This window comes from Rhinatrema bivittatum, chromosome 7 (genome assembly GCF_901001135.1).
Source record: "Rhinatrema bivittatum chromosome 7, aRhiBiv1.1, whole genome shotgun sequence".
In the NCBI taxonomy this organism is placed as follows: Eukaryota; Metazoa; Chordata; class Amphibia; order Gymnophiona; family Rhinatrematidae; genus Rhinatrema; species Rhinatrema bivittatum.
In genome coordinates, this window is record NC_042621.1 from 78669849 (window position 1) to 78696872 (window position 27024).

Here is a 27024-nt window from a genome sequence, read left to right on the forward strand (position 1 = left end):
CAGTGGCCGCTAGATTGCTGGATAAATGACTTATCCTTCTTTTATCTAATCAATTTGTGGGCAGGCAAATGGTGGATTGGGGGCAGTGCTACTTAGCCACATAAGTTATCCAGCTAAGTAGCGATGTTTAGCCTTAGACGGATAATACTTATCTGCCTAAGTTAGAGCTACACAATAGCAGGTCTAAACTTAGACAGATAATATTTATCCATCTAAGTAGCAATTTGTCCGGGGATATTCAGCAGCATAGCAGGATATGTCTATCAATTTTTGAATATTGACTCTTAGTGTCAGCTTGTTGTATCTCATGGCTTAGATTCTCTGCTACCTACAGAGATTAAATATTTAGATTATCATGTGTTTTTGAGCCACTTAGAGCCGCTTATCAATTGCTGAGCGCACTTTTTCATGCACATGAGCTTGTACTGTACTATGCTGACATCTGGGGTCAACCTGTGGTATCTCATGGCTTAGTTACTCTGCTACCTATATAGATTACTTTTTTTATGATTGTAATTTTGTTTTTGGGTCACATCTTTTGTCTTTACCTCTTCTCATTGTTCCCTTGTACAACAAACCAAAACCCTATGAGTTCTTTAATTGAAATTTGTATGATACTAATAGTAAAAAAAAACCTATCATAAAAGCTTTGAAATAATTTGACAAAATGCTTAATTATTGTCTGTATTTATTACAAAGCATTAATCGTTACACAAATATCATGGTTTTTCTTTTAGTTATAGAGCCTAAAACATAGATGCATGAAAACATGCATGCTGGCGGTTCTACGGTAAAGCCAATCTCGGTTGTTCTACTTTATTATTATTATTATTATTATTATTTGTGGTTTTTTATATACCGATCATCATTTGGAACATTTGATCGGTTTACAGGGAAATGGTAAATTCAGCAACAGGCTTTACATATAACAATTTGAAACAATAACTTCATATAGCGGATAGATATAAATATACAATAATAACAATAACTTCAGATAGAGGAGTAATATAAGTACTATAGCAATAAAGTCAAGGTGATCAGTATGAGGGATTATGTATTATTATGAATAACGAAGTATAGCAGAGAATCAAAGTATGGTAAAATATGAACATACATATACATTTGGTTTAGAAAATGAGTAATTAATCTCTCTAAAAGGCAAACTTCTCAGTGATGTAGGATATAATTAAAGATAAAAGTTCAGTACTTGAAGACTATCACTGAGAGAAGACAGGGGGGGCGGACGGAAAGGGCGGAAAGAGAGGATTAGGGGGCCCAGCGAAGTGGGTGTGAGGGGGATGACTGGGGGGAGGAGGGTGGAGACAGGGGGGAGGAAAGATTGCTCAGGTGAAGGCTTGATTGAAGAGCCATGTTTTGAGGTTCTGTTTAAATTTCTTATAGCAAGATTCCTGTCGCAGAGTGTGAGGCATATTATTCCATAAAGTAGGGCCAGCAGTGGTGAGGGCACAGTTTGCGGTGGACTTCAGTTTCGTCAACTTATGAGAGGGGGTGTGTAAGGTTGCAGCATGTTGTTTTCTGGTGGGTCTGCCAGTTTCACGGAAGTAGAGGTATTCCTTAAACCATTGCATGAATTAAAGTGAGAGTTTTATATTGAATCCGGAAAGTTATGGGCAACCAGTGTAAATGTTTGAGTACTGGGGTGATATCTTCATTTTTATGTACATTTGTAAGGATACAGGCAGCCGCATTTTGGAGAATTTGTAAGGGTTGGATGGTGCTTTTTGGGAGACCAAGGAGTATGGCGTTGCAGTAATCGATTTTAGTCAGAATGATGGCTTGTAGTATAGTGCGAAAATCATGGAGGTGAAGTACGGGTTGTGTTTATGAATTTTTTTTAGATTAAATTGTCTAAAATAACACCAAGGCTGCGGACATGTGTGGAGAAGGTAAAGGAGGGGTGTGTGGGTTGGTAGTATGGGGATTAATAGTGATGACGTTATGGGAAATGGTATTGGGGGGACAGGGGAATTAATTGGGGGAGGATTGATGGTGAAAGTATTGGGAGAAATGGCTAGTAGCTCGGTTTTTGCAGTGTTGAGGGTGAGGAAGTTGTCGGTGAGCAGAGCGTTGATGGCGGGGAGGGCTGATTTCCAGGTCTTGATTACATTAGGCAGTGTGTCAGTGATAGGAACATAAGAAATTGCCATGCTGGGTCAGACCAAGGATCCATCAAGCCCAGCATCCCGTCTCCAACAGAGGCCAAACCAGGCCACAAGAACCTGGCAATTACCCAAACACCAAGAAGATCCCATGCTACTGATGCAATTAATAGCAGTGAGAATCTGAATGTCATCGGCATATATAAAATGCGGAAGACCAAGGTCAGATAGGAGACGGCATAGAGGAAGGAGGTATATATTAAATAAGGTGGAAGAGAGTGAAGAGCCTTGTGGAACGCTTTGTGCCAAGTTAAATGATTTAGATTCGCTGTTTCCAATTTTTACTCTATATTGTCAATTACTGAGGAAAGACTGAAACCATAGGAGAGCGGATCCTGAGATGCTAATTTCTAGGAGGTGATTGATTAAAATATTGTGATTGACAGTATCAAAGGCGGAGGAAATATCGAATAGGGCAAGGATGTAGGATTGACCATTATCAAAGGCTTTTAGGATGTAGTCAGCCAGCGAGTTGAGGAGGGTTTCCGTACTGTGGTGTTTACAGAAACCGAATTGGGAGGGGAAAAGGATGTGATTCTCATTCAAATAGTCTTTAAGTTGACGATTGAAGATTTTTTCTAAGATTTTGGATAGGAATGGGAGGTTGGAAATGGGGCGAAAGTTGGCAGGTTCAGCAGGATCAAGAGAGGGTTTTTTAAGGATGGGTTTTATAATGGCTTGCTTTAATTGGTTTGGGACAGAGCCAAGAGTTATGGATTTATTTAAGATGAAAGAGATGGGTTTGGCAATAGTGTTAGCGATGTTGAGGAGGGTTTTTGAGGGAATGTTGTCGGAAGGGTGTACTGCTGGTTTAATTTTCTTAAGAATGGACTCAACTTCCATTTCAGTGGTGTTCATAAAGAACGGGAGATTTGGAGGGGGATCGGAAATTGGGGTGTTGGTGGTGGTGGGGAGAGGGACATCAACAATTTGGGTAGAGTGGTTGTTTATGGGTGGTAGCGGTTCAGGGAAGCGTGACATAATGTTGAGGATTTTGTCATGAAGTATTGCGCTAGCTTTTCGCAATTGGCCTGGTCATCAGAGTCGGGGGTGGTGAGGGAGGGTGATTTGGTTAAATGGCCGCGAATTCAAAGAGAACTCGGGCATTATATTGGTATTGGTGTATTCTTTGGGCGTAGAAGTCTCTTTTTGTTTTATTGATAGTCTCTCTGTAGGAGTTAAGGTAGGCTCTGAAGTTTGCGAGTTGTGAGGTAGATGGATCTTGTTGCCAGCTTTTTTCTCTTTTACGAAGAGTGAGTTTCATATTCTTGTTCAGAGGTATACCATGGCTTCTTTTTGTGCTTTGCTGGATTTATTTCTCGGGACAGGGTAGGGCAGTGGTGGTCGGCAATCATGCTTGTTATTTTGGACCAGTAGGTGATAGCGGAATCCGCATTAGTGAGATCTAGATTGGAGAGTTCCTTGGTGAAGGCTGGGATGAGGTCATCACTTTTGCATGGTTTGCGGAAGTAGATAGTTTTTTTGGGTAGTGTGGTGTTATTAGTGATTTTTAAAGAGCAGGTAGTTTCAATGCGGTAATGGTCAGACCAGGGTATTGGAGTGCATGTGGGGGGTTCTGAGTGTACGAGTGCATTAGTGAAAATGAGGTAGAGGGTATGGCCTGCCTTGTGTGTGAGGGAGGTGACAGCCTGACGAAAGCCTAAGGCCTTCATAGAGCTGATATGGGAGTCACAGGAGACTGATCGGGGGGTGGAGTCAATATGGAGGTTAAAGTCTCCAAGGATGATACAGGAAGGTGTATGTTAATGTTTTTGGTGATGAATTTTATTGAGGAGGAGGGGTTTTTCTCGAGGATACCTGGGGGTGCGTAGATTAAGCATACTTGGAGGTGGGGGGTTCTTAGGGATTTAAATAATCCAATTTCCAATTTGTGAGGAGAGGGGGTAGGGCGATGGGATAATTGAAGGTTCTTATTTGCAGCTAAAAGGAGTCCACCTCCACGATTCTTGGGACGCGGGACGGAGATGATGTCGTATTGGTCTGTGGGAAGTTGGTTGAGCAAAACAGTATCAGAGGATTTTAGCCAGGTCTCAGTAATGGCACAGATGTCCGGTCGATCATCAGAGAGGATGTCATTAAGAAGTACAGTTTTTTTGACTATGGATTGTGCGTTTAAAAGGAGGATTGCAAAGGTGGTGAGGCCGATTAGTTGGGTGAGAGGGATGGTAAAGATGGGGAGTAGTGATCTATAGGGTTGTGGTGATGAATTTGGCTTTGGGTGGGGGTAGGGGATGTAGTGTTTGAGGATGGGGATGGGGTAGGAATTCATGGTGAATGTGCAGTGGGGGAAAAAGAAGACGTGGGAAGGGAATGCTGAAATAGACAGGGTGTGGGGCGGGGAAGATAAGCGCGGGTAAGTGGGATAGAGGGGTATGGTTCAGTGATGGCTGGTAGGAGGACTGAATGGGAACTAGGCGGAGGTGCGGGGAAGAGCAGGTGGGAGATAGGAGAAAAGGGTTCACAGAAGTGAAAGGACCGTCCGCAGGGAGAGGAGATAAAGGGGCAAGTGAAGTAGGACAGAGTGAGGTGGGGGGTTAGAGTGGGACGCAGCAGGAGATAGATTGGAGGAGGAGAGGGAACTTATTTAGGGTTGAGGGGCAGGGAGGGGAGGCAAGCCAGAAACTGTCTGGGAGGTGGCAGGAGAAGAACACTGGGGCGACACTAAGGGGCGCACAAAGAGGCAAGCCCCTTAGTCGCATTCCTTAGGCGTGCGACACCTGTGGACGGGGCTCCCTTTAAAGCCCGGTAGGTGACGTCAGTATCCGGGTCTTTGGGGGGGTGGGGCGGTCCCCTCGAGGCAAGCAGGCTGGCCTTGCCAGGGCTTGAGAAGGCCTCGGGCAGCCGAGTAATGGCAGGCAGGTGGTCGGCACGGTGCTCCTGCCCCCGATGGGTCAGCGCCTGCCCCTTTGTGCGCCCCTTAGTGTCGCCCCAGTGTTTGTCTCCTTCTGCTATTATAGTTATGCCAGATTTCTGTTTTATAATGCTGCTTATAAGATGCATTTTAGTTGAGAAAATAGATTTTGTATTCCAAATTCGGTTGACTCAAAGGTTGCTCCTTTGTCACACATGGGAATCTTGCATACTAAATCACAAGCCATATCACATTCTGTTCCCTAATTACATGCGTAGTGTTGGCCTGGAGATTTCTGTGTAAGTGGTGAAGTTTCCCTTCTACTGTCTCTGAATTTCTGCCATTTGTTGCTAATCATGATTTTCTACCAGGTTTGTAAATAACGTATTTCAAGGCTAGAAAGCAAAGGGATAATAGATATTTTTACACTTTTATTGTAGAATACAGAATACTATAAAATACTATATTTTTTGAACTGAAATTAGAATATGATCTAACTTATAAAAATGTTTTTGCATGTTTTATAAGCCAGGTACTACATATGGAAAGTAAACACACAGTCTCCCATGTTTTTCAAACTGGCTCTTTAGAAGATTTAATCCATTCAGTGGGACTTCAGAGTAATACTCTCTTACTGGTACAAACTTTGAATATCAAGAAACTCCCCAGACTTGCTTACATCTTTGGCGCTGTTCTGGACTGAAGAAGCAGAAATGTATATTGAGACATCTGGAACAGTCTGGTTTCTGATTATGTCTAAAAGGGTTCAATTGATTCCAAATTTCAGGAGCTCCAATTTAAGCTTTTACATCATTATTATATCAATATAGTTAAAGCATATAAAATGTGAATCATAAACTCTGTTCTCTGTATTAAACGTTATATAGAATATGATACATAATTTTGTTCTATGTACAAAGTTATGTAATTTCTGGAAGGAATTTTATCATCTATTGAGAAGATTATTTCTGATAATCCATTGTTTAATGGAGAATTCTTTATTGGGGGTCCTATTGTTGGATCACCATACTCTCTAAAGATTGTATTTTAAAATTTTGGATTAAAGATTCGTCCCAACTTCTTCTGATATGTTGTAAGAAAATGGCTGATTGGACACAATTAGAATATTTAGATGTTCTTCATGCACAAACAATTGCTAAAGATGATTTAAAAGCATGAGAAGACTTTTATAATATACTTCTGACCTCTGTAAATGACAGATGAAAGCTATGCAGTATACTGTGAATTGAACTTGATAGTCTTTTTTATTTTTATGATTGCTCTGGACACAGGCAGGAATGGGGAGGAATGAAAATGATGTCTTTTATTTAAGAGAATTGTTGAGGAATCATTTATGCATTATTACAAAAGCTGATGTGATGTCGGTGAGTATTGGTTAGATGAGGGTTTAATCTTGTAATTGTATATCTTATTGATCTTACTTGGCATTCCTTACTGGACTTATCAGATTTACATAAATATTTTTTAAATACTATTAAAGTTGACACAAAGTACTCCACTATATCTGTGTGTTGTAGAAGCCTTGAAACATGACCAATTCACCAGAAACCAGACATGTTATGGCTAAGTACAATTCTGATCCTTAAAGAGAATCAAGTTGGGATAAAAACCCAATATACAGTATAATACAGGAAGTAAATGAGCATCTGAACGAGAGTGGAGTCCAATAGCTAAACAACTTTTTTCTTTTTAAAATAATGTTTGCAGTGTGCAGGATAAAATATTGGATTAATCATACTTTGTAGTCATGGATCACTAACATTTTTGCTAGAAGAAACCAAAACATGACTTGTTACACCCAAAATCCCCCCCATACCAGTACATTTTATATTTTTCTGCTGCTTAAGATATCTGAGTGGCTGAACATTGTTGCCCAAATTTTCAAAGGCCCGCGCGCAGCCAAGCCTTGTGTGCGCTGCACGCATTTTAAAATGGGCCCAGCCACGTGCGTAAACCCCGCTATGCGCACAAGTGCTGGGCCTCTCCAGGGGGGTGGGCGGGGAGGGGCAGGCCGGGACAGCACCATTGTATACTATCCAGGGGAAGTACGCACTGGCTAGTTGCCGGCGCTCATAAAAATAAAAAAAAATGGGGTAGCTAGGGGTAGCTAGGTAGGGGTCGAGAGGGGAAGGAAGGCTAGGAAGGGGGTTAGGGAAGTTCTCTTAATTGGAGCAGACTGGAAGGGAGCTGGGGGAAGCCCGATTACATTGTTGTGCGTATTTAGGGAAAATTTTCCCCCCACCACGCGCGGATTTTAAACACTGCAGCCATCAGATTTTAGACCATGCGTGCGCCGGCACGTGCATGTTATAAAACCGATGTGTGCGCGCTCCTTTTAAAATCGTCCCGTGTCAATAATTTGATATTTTCTTCCCTATATATTTTGTCAATGTATCTAGAATATATGAACACATACTGAGTCATTTATTACTGAAGTTCCTAGTACCTCTTGAAACTGTAAAAGTTTTCCTTCCATAGCTGTTAAAGCATGGCCTTTCTCCGCTAGTTGTTTCTGGAGTTTGATCATCTCCACATTTTCTCGAATGGTCGACCTATGAACAATAAAATGTCAACCTACAATTAGAGACAAAGTATAACAACTTTTTTTTTTCAGATGTCTTCAATAAATAAAGTCCTGGCAAATCAGCTTTGCCATGTTCTTCTGTAGATCAAATCAAATTTGAAGAAGGTTTAATATTAACTAATGTAACTGCCCTTTAATTGTATAGTCCAAAAGGTTTTTTTTTAATGGAAAACATTTGAAGCATACAGTATGAGGTCTGAAAATAAGTTTGTTGATTGTTTTTTTATAACTTCAATATAACTGAACGCATTATATAATTTTATTCTTCCAGGTAAAATTTGTACCATGGAACAGTTTGAAGTTTTTTTTTTTTAATTTAAGAGTAAAACTTATAGTGCCATTAATTTAACACTTATTGGGGGTTGCCTCTTTGAGAATAAAGTCTTCGAATATTTCCATGAAATGTGCCTTAATCTTTCACATAGATAATATCCTAAGAACTGGCATTCAAATATGTTGCAGATGTGCCTTTCACTGTATAAAACCACTTACCATTTACCAAACTCTACAGAAACTCAATATGCCCACAATTCTATTATATTTCCCCTACTGAGATTAAAGGGTGAATGTAGCATTTAAAAGGAAGATCTTGTTAAAAGTAATCACAAACCTAAATGAATACCTGCTTTCAAAGATTAGCCCTGACAGGTCAAAGTGACCTCATTTATACATTATTTATATCTCTAAAACAAGCGATTGAAGCAAAAATGAGAAAAAGCCGACAACACACTTTCATACTCAACACAAATATACTTTCATAAATAATTGATAAAATCAAATGAACTGCAGTGTTTGAAATGTGTAATATTTTCGCAATACTTATCTATTATAGACATATTGAAAAAATTGTCACAATGCCATACTGGAACAAGAAAATGAACTACAAAGCTTAAACATCTGTAAACCAGCTGAGGACTTGAAATACTTATTTTCTTCCAGATATCAAAGTCTATTATGCTTTGGCATTGCCCAGTTAGTTGTCCTTACACAGAAGATAAACAAGTTCATAAAGTTGGGAATTTGCCTAAAAAAATGGCCTTTACACAATGCTGAAACCATCCTGGATCTAGAAGACACTACTGACATAAATGAAGGCCGTGGGGACCAGAAACAGCAGCACCACTTGATATTCAGTGTGTTGCACATTTTTATTAATCTCATTGCACACATTTAAAGAATTGTACTCATGCCTTCAATGGGATTTGAAAGAATATTTCTTCTGAAAGTATCATACAAAGGAGCAGATTCTCTAATAAGGTTTATGATGTGTCAATATATATATATATTAACTGAGGAGTTGTACCTTATATTAAAAAAATGATTACTAAAATATTAAAAAATGATATTTTTCCCCCATTGGTTCCAACATTTATCTTCATGAAAAAACTAAATTTAGAAACAAAAAAGAATGTATAGTATTTGGTTTTACACACACACTAAAACCCAGCAAGGACTCCTTGGGGAAGAGGCAGCCCATGTCATTCAAACTGCTTTTGGGTTGGAATTTTACTTAAAATCAGTGCCCATTTTGCTTCTTACATCCCATGGGAGGACTGGGCTCTAATACTGGCTAAGTATACTTCAGATTATTAAAAGAATCCTTCTGCTGTTATTAAATCTGCTTTGAGTTTGTAGTTTGCATGATTCCTGGTTCCAGTTGCTTTAATTTGCTTCTCAGACACAGTAAAACACAGCAGGGACTTCTTGGGGGACGGGCAGCCTTTTGAATTCAAACAGCTTGTGGGTTGGATTTCTAGTTAATTCAGTGTTCATGCTGCATCTTGTATCCACAAGAGGACAGAACTCTAGTCCTGGCTAAGTATATTTTGGATCTGCTTTGAATTTTAGCTTATTTTCTTACTCACTCCTACACAACTTCCAAATTCTCATATACGCTCTCCTATTTGAAGAGGTAAGGCTGTCCTATCCCGCAACATTTCTTTTTTGTATAAAGTAGGACTTTTATTAAATTCTCTTGCTTCCTGGGAGGAGACTGGAACTTTTATTTCTGCAGAATTTTAAAGAAAAATCCACTAAATCCACTTTAGCTTGCTTTGTAAGTTGCGTTTTTCTGAGGGAGATAAACTGTTTTTCTCTAGCTCTGCGGGGCCTGCAATTTCAATTATTAACTTTTATACCAACTTACTGATTCACAGAACCTTAAAGGTGTACATAAATTACAAAATTTGCATAAGATTAAAGTATACAATAAAAACATCAAAAAACAAAACCAAAAAAAAGCACAACTGAAAATACAAAACACCCCATGAATTATCCAGGGGCAGCGACCATGGATAATTCCAGAGGAAGTGAGACTGCCAATGTTAGTGGAGAGGAAGTTCGACCCGAGGAGGTAGGTCCTGAATCTCCACAATCTTTGTCTTCCTTACATCAGGAAGTTGATAATGGTATTCCATCACAATTACAAGTAAGCATCCAAGCAGCTATTGTGGATGCTTCCAAGTGACATTAGGGGACTTATGGAGGATGTTATTAAAGCTTGATTCCAATGTTTCCCAAATGAACTCTTCCTTTTCATAGATGGTAAATGGTAATAAAGCAACAATTGTTGAACAAGGAAAAACGTTAATAGATATAGAGACTAAAGTGAATAATTTAGCAACAAATGTTCAGAATATACAAAGTGTGGAAACAATGCGAATTTCAGATAATGTGATTTTGCATAATGAAATAGAGAATTTAGAAAACATGATGCGAATTAAGAATTTGCGATTTGTTAATTTTCCTTATACTAGGCTATTGTCTCCATTTGAGATGTTTGTTAAATATTTGAAGGAAAATTTGGCTTATAAAGATGAAGAAATTTCTGCTATTTCAAAGATTTATTATTTTCCTTTGAAGATAGTTGATATGCCTGGGGAATTGGATGATTTACAGTCCCCAGGCATATCAACTTTTTTGGAAGACTCCTTAGATGTGATAAATAAAAGGACAACATTGTATGTATCCTTTGTCCAAGAAAGGGATAAAGAGTTCATATTTGAAAAATCCTTAAAAAATCGTGAAATATTATTTTGTGGTCAAAAGGTATTTATTTTCCCAGATGTTTCTAAGACCATGCAAGGTCGTAGAAAACAGGTTTCTTATGTTGAAGGCTAAAACATTGGAATAGGGGCAACTTTTTATTTAAAGTTCCCTGCCGATGTTTTGTCAATTATCAGAGGAAAAAATTTATCTTTACATTACCTTTACATATGGAGAATTTTTTGAGGGATAGAGAAGTTGAATCAGGTTCAAATAACAGAAGTGGGTTAGAAAATAAATAGAGACCTCCTCTTCTCTTTGAATTATTTTTTGTTTGAATTATTATTGTTAAAATGGCTCCCTTTATAGGGTAAAATGTGCTAATTGTAAAGAATGTTATTATTTGTAAAGATATTATGTGGCACGATTTTATTTACCTCTTTAAAGTTTGAAAATTCTGTTTGCACAGGATGTGTGCTTGAAAATTAATAAAATATAAATTGCAAAAAAAAGAAACCAAAAATCAATACCTTGTAGGTATACAAACATTCTATCTCAACCAGGCCACCCCAATACTATTTCTAACATAAAGACCAAGCCATGACTGGTTTGAAATTTCAGGTGTGTCTACTTTTTAAGACAAAATAAATCTCTGGTGTGTCTCTCTGTATGTATATGAATTTTTATACATATTAAGAAATTTTTTTTTTTACTATAATTCACATAGATGTAAAAGATAACAGGAATAATACACTGCAATTTCTGTGAGTCTGCACTATTCAGATAGGTCTTGTGGAGACTTGAAAGTTTTCTCGTCTCTGCTCTGATATCTGACTTAAAGAAGCAAAGTCAACCGGACACAAAAAGAGTCAATAATTAACCCAGAGGGCTATCACAAAAAAACGGAAACATACAACACTAATTATAAGACAAAAATAGCCATTACAAAAACTATCTGTGAGTCTTAAGAATATTGTCTATTGTTTGACATTTTACTTGCAATTTTAAAAACTTTCCCTAAAAAATCCTGTTGGATAAGGTGAATGATTGATTATCTGGGTTATCTGCATTCAATTAGCAGATACACTGACAGGCTTGCTGACACATTTATTCTTAACACAAACAGTTTTTCTAATGGCTATTTCTGACTTATAATTACTGTTGTATGTTCCCCTTTTTTTTTGTTTTTTTTAAAGAGGGAAATTACCAGGCTTTAAGGCGGAGCTACAATTTTTTAAAAGACAACCATGGGAACATTCTTTCGAGAACAAATGGCACAGATGCCTCTAAAAAAGGATTGTCCACCTTATCGTGGGCTCAGGGAGAACTTAGGACTGTGAATCAGAGATGCCTAACATGTCTTCCTCTTCAAAAATGAAATCCTATTTCTTGTACAGAAGCAAACTCTGGGGCATCTAGAACAGAGATTTAAGTTGCTAAGTGAGCCGACTGTTCTAATCACATACAAAAAATGGCAGAATCACCCAAAAGAAGAGCAAACACATTTTGATAGGGGACTCTTTAGTGAAAGGTATAGTGAGGAAATACTTTGATTTGCAGGTGCCTCAGCTTGCAAGGATGGGCATAAACTCCAAAGGTTAGCTAAATAAATGAGAAGAAAGCTGCATCTCAAAAAAGATATAATTGCGATGGAGAAGGTACAGAGAAGGGCAACCAAAATGATAAAGGGGATGGAACAGCTCCCCTATGAGGAAAGGCTGAAGAGGTTAGGGCTGTTCAGCTTGGAGAAGAGATGGCTGAGGGGCGATATGATAGAGGTGTTTTAAGATCATGAGAAGTATTGAACGAGTAGATGTGAATCAGTTATTTACAGTTTTAGATAATAGAAGGACTAGGGGGCATTCCATGAAGTTAGCAAGAAGCACATTTAAAACTAATCGTAGAAAATTCTTTTTCACTTAACGCACAATTAAGCTCTGGAATTTGTTGCCAGAGGATGTGGTTAGTGCAGTTAGTGTACTTGGGTTTAAAAAAGGATTGGATTAACTGCTATTTCAAATTGATTTAAGGAATAGCCACTGCTATTACTGGCATCAGTAGCATGGGATCTTCTTAGTGTTTGGGTATTTGCCAGGTACTTGTAGCCTGGACTGGCCACTGATGGAAACAGGATGCTGGGCTTGATGGACCCTTGGTCTGACACAGTATGGCAATTTCTTATGTTCTTAGGACTAGAACTGAACTGGACAGACACAAGACTGGATGAGACAGAGACGAGACTAGACAAAATTAGGCAGAGACAGGCAACACAGAACAAGAAGCATAAAGGCCTGAAGGCAGCATAGTAGGAGGCCAGTAGGCCACTTTGAAAGATGCCCCAGAGGGCATTATTTATTTATTGATTGATTTTTATATACCGATGTTTCATGAGGACATATCACACCAGTTTACATCAGTTAAATATTCATTTAAAAATATTTGCATTTCCAAAATTAAAATGAAAAGAAGTAAATACAAAGTTTCACAATAAACTAATAATAAATAAAATAGTAGAATAATTACTAAAAAATTTAAATAGTAAAGATGCAGAACATAAAGAGCAGAGATAATATACATAACTAACTATATAATCATATAGGGGGTATAAAACCATTAAGTTAAGATTCTTGGAAAGCTTTTTATAGCCATGTTTTAATACCCTTTTTAAATAGTTTAATGTCGGATTCCATTCTTAATTCCTGTGGTAGGGAGTTCCTGTTATGAACTGAGTCAATAAGTGGACCCTTGGGCCGGCTGATTGGGGGCAGGCCCCAGTAGATGGTAATGAGCCGGGAGGCGGAGTTAAGCTGGAACGAACTGGTGAAGACTTCACCCTGGAAACCCGAGACCCCCCCAGGAGAAGCCCGTAGGGGTCTGGGTCGTTGGGACTTAGGAGATCCGTGAAATCCGAGGGTCGTGGCTGGCTGAAGACAGGAGAATCGTGAAGAAGTCCGAAGGTCGTGGCTGGCTGAAGACAGGAGAATCGTGAAGAAGACCAAGGGTCGTGGCTGGCTGCAGGTGAGCTTGCCGGAACCGAAGCTGGAGGCGGAGCACAGCTGGGCCAAGCCGGAACCTGAGCTGGAAGCAAGGCACAGCTGGAGCAAGCGGGAACCGGAGCTGGTAGCAAGGCACGGCTGGAACAAGCAGGAACCAGAGCTGGAAGCAAGGCACGGCTGGAACAAGCAGGAACCAGAGCTGGAAACAAGGCACGGCTGGAACAAGCAGGAACCTGAGCTGGAAGCAAGGGCACGGCTGGAACAAGCAGGAACCAGAGCTGGAAGCTAGGCACGGCTGGAACAAGCAGAACCAGAGCTGGAAGCAAACTAAGTACTTCGGAGAGCGACCTCATTGCAAAGGCAAAGTAAGCATGACAGACGCCGGTTTTAAATAGGGAGCCGGCATCTGACGTCAGAAACGGGGCGGTTCAGCACTTCTGGGTGCTGGACCTTCAAATAGCGCCTCCTCGCGCGCGTTCCCCGGCGGGGGGAGGAGTCAGGTACGGGTCTCAGCGGCGTCTCCACCTGGAGAGAGCCGCTGCCACGCGGTCGGGAAGGGCCCTGGAGCGGCGAATCGCGGCGGGCATGGGGGCACCGGAGGCAAGGTAAGGACCCGGTTGCTAGCCCAGCGACCGGGACCACAACAGTTCCACAGTTGGGGCCTGGCAATGGAAATAGCCCTTTCTCTTACATTATTCAAATGCGCTATTTTAGGGGGTGGTATGGGTAACATCTCTGTACCTGCTGATCTTTTAATATTGGTGTAATATGGTCAGATCTTCTAGTTCCTGTGAAAAGTCTAGCCACTGAGTTCTGCAACAATTGTAATGGTCTAGTAACATTTGCTGGTAGGCCCAAAAACATTGAGCTACAGTAATCCAATTTTGACAAGACAACAGCTTGCAAAACTGTTCTGAAATCTTTTGGAAATAAAAGTGGCTTTAATCTTGTTAGGATACCAAAAATATAAACTGCATTATATTGTACTAGAGGGATTTATCAAATGACACCATAAGTAAGAAAAATATCACCTCTTAATAAAAAAGATATTTCAAATAGCTCTTTTACAATGAAAATTGTTATACCTCCCAATATGGATTGTACTTTATGTGTATTTATTTAAAATGGTAATACTCTGAGTAATGGTAATTTTACCATTTAAATAAATACACATAAAAGTACAATCCATATTGGGAGGTATAACAATTTTCATTGTAAAAGAGCTATTTGAAATATCTTTTTATTAAGAGGTGATATTTTTCTTATTTTGGTGTCATTTAATCTTTTTAGAACATTCAATTTAAAATACCCATCATTAATGATTTTTTCACACTCGCTTTCAGTATGAATTCACAATCTAGAAAAATCCCTAGATCTTGGACCTCCAGGGAAATGGGATAATTTTTAGCAACTTCCTGATTTTCAAATTCCTTTGCTTGGGTCAATTTAGGACAGATATATAAAATTCATTTGGGTTAATACTTTCTCAATGGCTGATTTATATATGTTCCAAAGCTTAAGGGTTAGATCAATTGAATTTTCAATTGGAATTAAAATTTGATCATCTGCGTAAATAAAATGCGTGAGATTCAAACCAGATAAAATTCTACATACAGGAAGCATATAAATATTAAAAGGGTAGCAGACAGATACAATCCTTCTGGTACACCATGCTGAAGATCAATTGATAGAGATTCTTTGTCCTGAAATTTCACTTTAAAAGATCTATTCTTTAAGTAAGATTCAAACCATTCTAAAGCATAGTCCTTTATACCTATTTCATTTAATCTATCCAAGAGAATTTTTTGATTAACTGTATCAAACGCTGATGATATATCTAGCATAATCAGAAAGAATTTTGGCTGTTATCGGCTCCTCGAAGGACAGACAAGGAGCAAGTTAGCAAGAAGGCAGGGAGGCCGCAAGGCAAGACAAGGAACAGGAAGGCTGGTAGGCCAGAAAGCAAGGCTAGGTCAAGATAGGCTGCAAAGCAAGAAGGCCCACAGGCCACAAGGTAAGAGGTAGGTCACAAAGCAAGAGGCTAGAGGGCTCGAAGGCCACAAAGCAAGGTAAGGAACGAGAATAAAAGCGACCAGATCAAAGAGCTGAAGGTATGTCCATGAGAAGGAGAGGTTCTGACAAGGCAGGGTTAAATGGGGCTGGAGCTTGGCAAGGCTGGAAGCCAAGTTCACTAGTGACCTCGGATGGTGAGGGAAGCATCATTGCAGGATAAGATGAGACTTTGTAGTTGGTGAAATTCTAAACACAGACCATACCATCAGCTCCCTTCTCTCTTCTCCCTACCCTCTGCACAGTAACCCCCTCACCTCCTTAGTATCTCCTCACGTTTCATTCTTAAATTAAATAAATAGCTAAAAATTTGGGGATATTTAGCAACTGAACACACATCATTACTGGTTCAGGGAATATTCAGTTCTATCCCGCAGAGATTTATTACTGTTAATGATTTTATGCACATCTACAAATTTTACAGAATAAAGGGTATTATTACTCATAGAATGTAATTATTCTTGGCAGAAACAACAATGCTGGAGAGAAAACTATATATAAAAATTACTACTATATTATTATTATTATTATTATTATTAACAATAACAAAATTAAATGAACTAGACAAGGCAAACTAGTTTATATTCTTAAAGCTCATACAAATAATTCATAATTGTTTTAAGATTTCTTTTGTAAGACTTCTTTCCTTAGTAATACATTCAGGATTTTTTTTTTTAATAGAATATTGCGCTGGTTCTACAGAATGTGCATATGTGTATATATAATTGACCAGTTTAGTTTGGCACCAGTTTGACAAACGTTTGGTTATGCAAAGCCCATAATTGCTTTTAAGTAGGAAATAAATACTGCTCTTGAATATTAAAACAATGTTTTTCCTGTTGTTGTGGGTCATTACAGAGAACAGAACTGTAATTTTAGCATATGTTCCTGTAGAATGCCTCATTAGCAAAACAATCTTGTATCATTACAAGTAGCCTGGATGACTGTAAATTTTGGATCAAAATCCGCGTTAAAAAAAAACCATATAAAGATATACATAGCTGCTTTCTGAGTGTGCGGATTTTAGAATACTTATTTTTTCATTGTTTATACTGATCCCATATAATCTGAGATCTTTTAAAATAAAATTGAAGAGAGAAGTGTATTCTTAAAAAATGATTAGATCAAACCCTTTTTTGTACACCCACAAATTATCTCACAGGGGGAGCTCAAAATTTGATTCAGAAATGTTAGATGTAGAAAAAGGCATGGAATGCATGGTCCAGTTACACATCGAGTCACTCCAATCTAATGACTAAGAGGTTCTTGCTCCTATTCTGTGGCTGACTGAAGATAAAACTTTCAAGCATTAGGGGCAAATGCAGCATAGATATTCTCGACCTTTTTTCTGTCGGGACACACCTGAAGATGGTTCTCACATGCGTGACACACTGAACATGTGACCATCACCAGGTTAAATGTAAACACACACTCTGCATTCCACAGGAACCCCCTCGACCCCCAACAATGGGTGCAGAGCAGAACTAGGACATTCCCCGTTCAATTTACCATAAAAAGAAAAATATCTTTTTTTGTATTTTTTTTTTTTTTTTTATTTATACATTTTTACATACCAAAGTTTAGCTAGAGGCCTTCATTCCGGTTTACAGATGAAACGAATTACAATTGCGAAAACTGGTATAACAACAGAACTGGTCTAATATCAGGGATGGTATAACAACAGATTTGGCATAATATGATAAAATAAATATAATGTATAATGTATAGTAACTGGTGTGGTATAATACAATATTCTATCAGAAATGGTATAATAACAGTACTGGTTTAATAGCAGAAGTGCCAAGATTATTGCAATGGGTAGGGAATGGTTAATGTTACGAGTTTATATAGTTACAGATAGGGATTATCGTCTGATGTGGAGGGATGTCAGATGTAAAGAGATTGATTAAGCGTAGTAGCGTTTAACTATCAATGATAGAATGTGGTGTCCTTTGTGAAATGGGCGATTAGCCGATCCCATCTTTGAAGGCTTGTCTGAAGAGCCAGGACTTGAGATCTTTTTTAAATATTTTAGTGTTGTTTTGTAGTTTTAGGTGTTCGGGTAGCGAGTTCCAGAGGATGGGCCCTGCTATAGAAAAGGCTCGGTATCTTAGAGTGGTAAGTTTGGCGGTTGAGACTGATGGTATGTTTAGTTGTGATTTGTCTGATGCTCTCGTGTTGTGTTGAGGGATGTGTTTCTGGATAATGTTGTTTAGGCTTGTGCTTTCACTGTTGTGTAATGTACTATGTATAATGGATAGGGTTTTCTATTCAATTCTCTTTTCTACAGGTAACCAGTGTAGGCTTTTTAGCACCGGAGTGATGTGGTCGGTTCTTTTGTGACCGGTGAGAATTCTGGCTGCTGCGTTCTGTAATAGTTGGAGAGGCCGTAGGGTGGTTTTGGGTAGGCCTATCAAGAGTGAGTTACCGTAGTCGAAGCTAGTGAATACTAGAGATTGTAGGATGGTTCTGAATTCAGGGGGATACAGTAGTGGTTTTAGGTGTTTGAGGATTATTAGTTTGTGGAAGCCTTCTTTGATTTTCATTGAGATGTGTTTTTTGAAGTTAAGCTCAGGGTCTAACCATATTCCTAAATCTTTCACGTTGTCTTTTAATTTGATGTTTGTGTTGTCAATTTGTATGTTATGGTTCATGTTTATTCCAGCGTTGTGTCTTTCCAGTAGAATGCACTCAGTTTTGTCCATGTTAAGACAAAGTTTCATGTCGTTTAGCATGTTTCTTATGGTGTCAAGGTAGTTGGCTGCAAGTTTCAATGCTTTTTCAAGGGTGTCTGTTACGGGAATGATTAATTGTATATCATCGGCGTACATGTAGTATGTGACGCCGATGCTTGTGAGGAGCTGGCAAAGAGGTAGGAGGTATATGTTAAACAGTGTGGCTGAGAGAGTGGATCCCTGGGGTACTCCTGTCTCAAGAGGTATGGCATCTGATGAGTGGTTGTTAATGGTTACTTGAAGAATCTGTTTTTTTTAGGAAAGAAGTAAACCAGTCGAGGGTTTTGCTGGATAGACCGATATCAGCTAGTCTGGAAATTAGGCTTCTATATTCAACCGTGTCGAATGCTGCGGAGAGGTCGAGTAGAATGAGGATATATCTTTGCCCAGTGTCGAAGCCTCTTATTATCATGTTTGCTAGGTTGAGTAGTAGGGTTTCTGTACTATGGTTTTTTCTGAAGCCATGTTGGTTAGGGTGTAAAATGTTATTTGCTTTGAGATGCTCGTTGAGTTGTTTAAGTGCGGCTTTCTCTGTCAGTTTGGCAAGGAGGTGTAAGTTTGAGATTGGGTGGTAGCTGTTCAGATCCTCTGGGTTGAGGTTCTTTTTTTTAATTATGGGTAATTGTTGCAATTTTTAAATTTGTCAGGAAGTTCGCCTTCTTTGAGAGATTTATTTATGATTGCCGTGATGGTTGGAGTAATGGTTTGTGCTATTTCCTTTAGTGCATGAATTGGGATTGTGTCGCGCTCATGACGGGCTAGGTTTAGCTTTCTTAATAGCTTTTCTGTTTCGGTGGTTGATATGGGATCGAAGGTGGACCAAGGTGTTTTATTTTTTATGGTTTGTTGCTTATTTAGGTTAGTTGGATTGTTGATGTTGCCTGCTATTTTGCTGATTTTGTTTTTGAAAACAGAGCAAGTTCTTGGCTTAAATGATTGGTTTCGGGAATTGGTTTGTTGTTGTTGTCAGATATTAGGTTGTTAACTATGTTGAAAAGCGATTTTGAATTGTTAGGTGCCTTTTGTATTTTTTTACTGTAATAATCCCATTTGGATTTGTTGATCAACTTTTTATATGTCACTAGTTGTGTTCGATATCTTTCAAGGGTTAGGGGACATTTGTTTTTTCGCCATTCTTTTTCTTTTTTCCTTAGGGTCGATTTGGTGTCTTTTAGTTGGGTGTTTATTTATTTATTTAAAAACTTTTCTATACTGTCGTTTAGTAATGTACCATCACAACGGTTTACATTTAGGCACGAATAGGTTTGGTTTCTAGGTTATCCATAGTGTGCCAATATTTTACGGTTACATAGATCAATGATATATTCTAAGTGAGAAGTGGGATGAGGTTACCATTTATATGATTGTCAGGATAATCATATATGTGTAAACCACGAGTTTGTGTTTTCTCTTTTGTTTTTGACCAGTTTTGTCTTTTCCGGAATTAAGTTGTTGGCAATTTCTTACCCTGCTCAGACTTGAACCATGCTACATGAAATTTAGAAAGAAACTAAAGACTTGGCTCTTTCGCGAGCCTACGCTGACTAGACCCTCCCCTTTCGCCCTCTGACCTTCCTATCTACATGAATCTTGCCAGATACCTGAACTGTGTTTATTACCGCTTCTTTGTATATAATACAATTTGTACCTTGTATATAATTACATTTCTGCTCTCTCATTCAACCTATTATTACATTTTTTGAGTTACGCTATGCTTCCTCCTGCTCTGCCTTCTCTCGTGCAACCTGCACTTTTGCTCCCCTCCCCCTGCCCTGTTCATTGTACTTTGTTTCCAAGCTGTCTCCGTTATAATGTAAACCGGTATGATGTTTGCACACTAATGCCGGTATATAAAAGCTATAAATAAAATAAATAAATAAATAAATAAATTTTATTTGTCAGCTGGTGCCATGATGTGTGGCCTTCTTATTTATGTTGGAGAGTTCTCGCTTGGTTAAATGTTTTCTGAGTTCTTGTTGGAGACGGTCAGGTTGGAAGGGTGGTCGGTATTTGAAGGAGTATTTTTCATTCGCTTTGGCGTTGTTGATAGTGTTTGCTTTGGTCTTACAGTGCAGGAGGTAGTGGTCGGACCATGGGACTGGTGTGTATGAAATTGTTGTGTTTGAGAAGAAGTTGTTTGTGAATATCAGGTCTAACGTGTGGCCAGCTTTGTGTGTTGGGTTGGACGCCTGTTGGGTGAATCTTAAAGTGGAAAGGGCGTCAACCAAGGTCTGGCAGGATTGAGAGCATGGGGTGATGTCCATGTGGAGGTTGAAGTCTCCAAATATAATTGTTGGTTTCTTAAGGCTGATGTTTGTTATGAAGTATTCTATGAGGGGGGATATGTCGTTGTCCAGACGTTTGGGGGGGCAGTATACTATGCAAATTTGCAGGATTTTTAGTCGAATAAGGATATTTCATATTGCTGTGGTAGGGTGTTTGGGACTGGTTTCATTGTGAATTGCTTTTTTACTATTAGTAGAAGTCTGCCTCTGTGGGATTTTCGGGGAATTGAGAACAGGTCATATTGTGTTGTTCAGTTGGTTAGTGATTACGTGGTCTGTTGCTTTAAACCAGGTTTTGGTCACTGCGATGAAGTCGGGGGTTTTTTTCCTGCAAGATATCTGAAATGAGCATGAATTTTTTAGTTAGGGCTTGGGCGTTTATTAGGATGAAGATGAGACAGATCAGGTTTTTTTATTGGTTTATTGAAGAGAATGTTTATTAGATGTCGGTGTTTTTCGTGATGGATCGTGTTGGGTGTTAATGCCATCTTTGATTGTAGTTTGTGTTGGAAGAGATTTTGTTTTAGTTCAGTTGTTTGTGGTTTTGTATTGTGATTGAGGAGTAGAGAGGGTGCTGGAGCGTATAGAGTGACGGCAAGGTTGGGGTTTTTTTTTTGTTTTTTGTTTTAGGGGAGGGGAGGGCGTTCAACGGATCTTTATCGGTTGGTGGAGGTCAGTCTTTGGTCTTTCATTTACTCTGGTTAGACCTGGTCAGATCTGGTCTGTCTATGGTGGTCTGGACACAGCTGTATCACTTTTTTTATCCTTTGGTTGGTAAGAGGATGTTGGCAGACTTGAGATTTAGGGTGCATGTATGTTAGTCAGACCAGGATCGCTGTTGATATGCTGTTTGTAGTATTTGGTCCGTCCGGTTGTGATGGTGGTAATGGAGGGGCACGGGTTTGTTGATAGGTTAGTTGGTATTTCCTCATGTGGTGGTAGGTTTGAGCGGATCGGGTTGTTCTTGTGTGAATCGTCTTGTTTATCTGTGTGATTCGTAAGGGGGACACGCTAAGGGGCACGACAAGGGGCAGGCCCCTTTGTCGTGCTCCTTCGGCGGTGCGGCGCAAGAGGCGCAGTGTAGGGGCTTTAAAAGGCCCCGTTATGTCCCACGTCGCCACCTAGGGAGCATCGGTGGGTGGGGTCTGGATGACGTCAGAGAGTAGGAGAAGGCCTAGCTCAGCGGCCACAGACGCGGGATCGCAGTCGTCTGGATGGTCTGGGGCTCACCATGGAGGTAGGTCCCGGTGGTTCAGGTCCTGCCGTGGAGGTAGAGCTTCCTACCTTTGTGTTGCTGTTCTGTTTGGCGGTCGGCTGTCAGCGCGGGTCTGGCGCGGTTCCAGGGAACAGGCGTGGCTCCAGCAGGTCTGTAGTCAGCGCTGGTCTAGTCGGGGTCTGGTGTGGCCGGTGTCGGGACCGTGGTTCAGTGCGGCCGGGTCAGGTCTGGCTGGGTCGGCGCGGGTTCAGAGGGGGCCGTAGAAGAGGGCGAGAGGCGAGGTGTCGGGGCTTTTAAAAGGCCCAGTTAGTCCCACGTCGCCGACCTAGGACGTGAAATCTCAATAACAGCAACATAAACACTCTTTCCTACCAGATGCAATAGCCCTCCTTATGAAAACAGTAATTTACCACCAATGCATGTTCTATTGAGAAAACACAACAAATAATATTGATACAAATGCCTACATGCTAGTAAAATACTTCACCTCGGTCACACACGTAGAATCAACCTTCACCCAAGTACAGAAAGATCGCAAATTACAAATATGGAAACAGAAACTGGAATGAAAGCCACTCTGCATTCTGTGCAAATAGAAATATAGCACCTAACAGACTTCCAGATCTGAAATAATGTACACAAACTAATGTGCACAAAGTTACACCTTGCATTATGGAACTCAAAACAGTAATAACCCTACCTATGAAAAGGCAGCACTGCAAAAATTACACCAGGCCCTAAACACCAATACACCTCCTATTAGGAAAACAGAACAACCAAGCTGCTATAGATCCCTACCAAGAAACTACAAGCTTGCAGAACACCCTTAGCTGGGTCACACACGTACAACACAGACAGACCCTCACCAAATACTGAATAAAGTGACCATAAAGCTAATGTTTTTGTATTTTACTGCATCAGAGTTGGCTTCTTGCTGTTTCCAGTTCAGTTTTTGTCTCCACATTTCTATTTATACATTCCCCGAGAAATATAAATAATTCTAAAACTAGAATATAATAAATGTTTCAAAACAATTGATAAATGGAACATCCAATCATTAAAAATTTTCAAAATTATTAAAAATTCTCCAAACACCAATAAAATATTTCTAAGAACAGACACATCACATAATACCTAATAATTAAAATGACAGTCAATCAAGAAAGATAAACTTAAAAAGCCACCTTTACCTTCCCTCTCCAGTAACTCTCCTACTCCTTTCCCTTGTAGGCCAATAGCACTCACCAGAAGCAGCAAGGGCTGCTGAAGCTCTGTCCTCATGCTCTTCTTCCTTAGAGCCATGACTAGTCTATCACTCACTCACTCACTCACTCACTCTCACTCACACACACACAAGCCACGTCCCTGACCAATCTCTTTCTCTCACACACACACCTGTGACTTTCCTGAGCAGTCTCTTGCTCTCACACATTTCTCTTACTTACACGCACATTCTCTCATACACTTACACACATGCTGGCTCACTCTGACTCACTCACCCCCACCCACAGCACAAGGTAGCCGGTATGCTGCTATTAAAAGCAGAGCCTGATAAGCTGGAAACTGCAGCAGGAGCGACCACCCCAGCCCCACAGCGCTAAGAAGGTAGCACTCAGCTGTTTGCTTGTGCTGAGATCGATCGCGGCACAGAGCAATCAGCTGAGAATATAATTCTATGCTTTTCTCCCCACCCTAGTGTTTGTTTTTTTTTTTGTTTGATTATTATTATTAATTTTATGTTTTCTTGCTGGTGTGCTGGCGAGAGAAGGAGAGGTCGGAGCCAGAGGGCAGTGGCGCTGTACTCCTGCAGGCCCTGGCAGTGGCCAGCCAGCATCAAAGGTGATTTCTGCAGCAACAGCATGCATGCATGGCCTTTTCTTCTTCCTGCGTGCCCGGTAAACCACCTCCTCTTCTGGGCCACAGGGGGCGGGAAGAAGAAAAGGTCACGTTCCTGTTGCCGGCTTCCACAAAACACTGCTGCCGTTCCCCTCGGGGCTTGAATGTGCTGATAGCCCAGGCAGGAACAGCAGCGGTGTTCGTCTCGCTGAGGTGAAGGGCAGGGGAAGAGCAGCGGGTGCGCGACACACCTGCCGGTGCTTCGCAACACACTAGTGTGCCGCGACACACCGGTTGAGAACTGCTGTTCTAGGAGATAGAGTTGAACAACTATCCTTCTGAGTCATGGGAATATCTTGAGGTATTGCCTAGAACAGGGGTGGCCAATCGTAATGGAAGAGCCAAGGTCTTGGCCATATTTAAGCTAACTGGTGTTAAGTATAAAGATAGGCCTCAGAGGTGGTCACTAACCCCAATCATAAAATGCACTGCTAATGTTTGCAAAAATATACAGAGAAAATGCAAAGCTTGTGAAACCCAAAAAGAATAGTAATAAGTTCCAGGAAAAATAGAAAGTACCAATAGATGTATCCAATTTGAAACAAGCCCATTGAGTTAGGAAAATTGTAGTTAGGCTGAGCTACGTGAAAGGGAGGGGGACACTTCTGCTGCTGAGCTACTGCTATTTTTGCTACATCATAGAACTGTATAAAAGCGAGCAGATTTGTAAGAAGATCTTAAGAGATGGGAACGTCCATGTCGTAGGCCCTGCTACCAACCTTTCCGGGTGCTCCAGGCAGCGGCCTTCTGCCACAGGCCATGGACGTACGAAAGTAGTGGGGCCTGCGACCATAGACGTTCCCGCCTCAAGTCCATGGCTCCGTAAAACTAGCGGGGCGTCCGAGCGTGGACATCCATAATCAGAGGTCCTGCTAGCTACTTCCAAGCGCCATGGACGTTGCTTGGAAAGAGGCGGGAATGTCCATGTCGTAGGCCCCGCTACCAACCTTTCTGGGTGCTCCAGGCAGCGGCCCTCCACCACAGGCTATGGACGTTCAAAGGTAGCGGGATTATGTAGCTAGCATGGCCTCTAAGCGTCCATGACTCCGGGCATCCATGTGGGGCCTCTGAGCGTCCATGCGGGGGCCTCTTCGAAAAATGTATCCATTAGTATGCTCTTATCTGTTGAGAGTAAAGGGGTGCCGATCTTCCAATTGATATGCAAAGGAACAGTTCTAACCGGTCTCTCCTGGCCCGACCCAAATACAAAGGGACTTTCTTACTTGGAGATGCGATTTATATACACGTCCAAGGTAGGATTATGACACGGCGATGATGCCACGAAGGGGGAACAATGGGATATTTTTCAAGATCGATGAAAATTTTGGAATTCATAACATTTCTAATTGACAACTCCTGTTCCATTGAAATGACATGTATGGAAGAACAACGCATTGTGCAGCGCACCCAGAATACAGTATAGACGTCCTATACCTCCTATACAGTAAAATCGATAGCGAACTCCGACCGCGCGCCTTTGCCGCCGCTTTGATTTGCGTCTTATTTGAATACTGAATCGCACGGATTGAGAAACCAAATGAGCATGCTCGTCAAAGGAGAGGGCACAGGACACAGCCGCACATTTTTTTTACACGTCAGTACTGCATCGGCCTGAATATTGTCACTTGAAATATGAGTGTCCTCTGTCTCCATCTGATAACATGCAGTACCAACCAATGCCTCTTGATTGATCTAGCAGGATAAGGAAATTATGGCTTTTCTTTTAAGGAATGTAAACTGTCATTTTGCATTGTACCTTTGACCTGTCGCTTGTTGTTCTCGAAGTTGTAGAAGAGATTCTTCATATTCCTTCTCTTTCCTTCTTATCTGATCTCTAAGAAAATCTGCTGAATGCTCCATCTCCTCCATGTGTCCCTTCTGTGATTCTATCACATTCTCTCTGCAAGTCAGCACCAAAGCAACTTAACACAATGTTATATTCATGGAAAAAAATCTTTATTAGAAACAATATTGTCTGTGAGCTTGACAATTACATATTTACATGTTAGGTAATTTTTCATATATAACAAATAAGAAAAAGACTAAAATAAAAATATTAAACTTGCATTATATAGCACTTTTTCAGTTTCATTAATAAAATATACAATTATTATTACAACATATTAGTCAATTCTTCCCATCAAGTGCTTTCCATGACCCACTCTATAAAGACAGTCATGACAGACTACTAAATGCAAATTTTCACTTACCATCAAAATGTTTAATTTGTTAACTTTCACACTTTAAGTAAAGATTACTCATGGAAGTAACACATATCTATGCTGACTCTTACTCACATATAGGGTTCTACTTATTAAAATGCATTTAAAATATGCATTAGTGAATTTCCATTAATGTGTTTACTAAAGGACATTCAAATCTTAGTAAATACTGCATTAATGGAGAAATTACTTACCTGATAATTTCGTTTTCCTTAGACAAATAGATTCAGGACCAATGGGTGTAGTGTACTCGTGCCAGCAGTTGGAGACGGATCAGATTTCAATCTGACGTCAGCACCTAGTACATATACCCCTGCAGGAAGTGCAGAAGCTCAGTATTCTTCCTTGCAAAGCATTATGGATATATGTGTGATTGACTGATTGATTAACTTTAATGAGTTTAACTCTGATAACTTAGGTGCAACGTTAAAATTCTGATTAATTGAACTGGTTGATTGACTATAGCTGGAGACCGCCAGTATCTTCAACCGGAAAGCGTCGACACCCGGCAGGGTGGATGCTCTATGTAAAGGAAAAACATGGCTTACCTTGATTTGATGAACAACCATGTATAATGGCAGCCGAGGGTGGGCTGCTGAGTCCATCTGTCTACACTAAGGAAAACGAAATTATCAGGTAAGTAATTTCTCCATTTCCTAGCGTGTAGCAGATGGACTCAGGACCAATAGGATGTATAAAAGCTACTCCCGAACTGGGTGGGAGGCTGCCCGAGGTCCGCTTAGGATAGCTCTTGCAAATGCTGTGTCCTCCCGGCCCTAAGAACATCCAGACTGGTAGAATCTGGAGAGGTACTGGATGGAGGACCACGTTGCGCTCTGCAGATCTCGGCAGGTGACAGCAATTCTAGTTTCTGCCCAGGAGACCGCCTGCGCTCTGGTGGAGTGGGCCTTGACCTGTAGAGGTGGTGGTTTTCCCGCTTCTACGTAGGCCGCCTTGATGAC

General features: G+C 40.3%; 1 protein-coding gene across 7 annotated transcripts in view; it reads right to left on the reverse strand.

Annotated features, from left to right (window-relative positions):
* RPGRIP1L (RPGRIP1 like) overlaps nucleotides 1-27024 on the reverse strand; it is a 375908-nt gene that overhangs the window by 276245 nt on the left and 72639 nt on the right. For 5 of the 7 annotated variants that reach the window (XM_029608561.1, XM_029608562.1, XM_029608558.1 and 2 more), the window contains 2 exons: nucleotides 25597-25740; nucleotides 7520-7625 (listed from right to left, as the gene is read on the reverse strand). In XM_029608561.1, coding sequence (XP_029464421.1) covers nucleotides 7520-7625; nucleotides 25597-25740 — 250 coding nt within the window. Of the gene's footprint in view, nucleotides 1-734; nucleotides 5448-5678; nucleotides 5809-7519; nucleotides 7626-25596; nucleotides 25741-27024 lie in introns of those variants that run through there. The other 2 variants (XM_029608563.1, XM_029608564.1) reach the window with 2 other exon arrangements.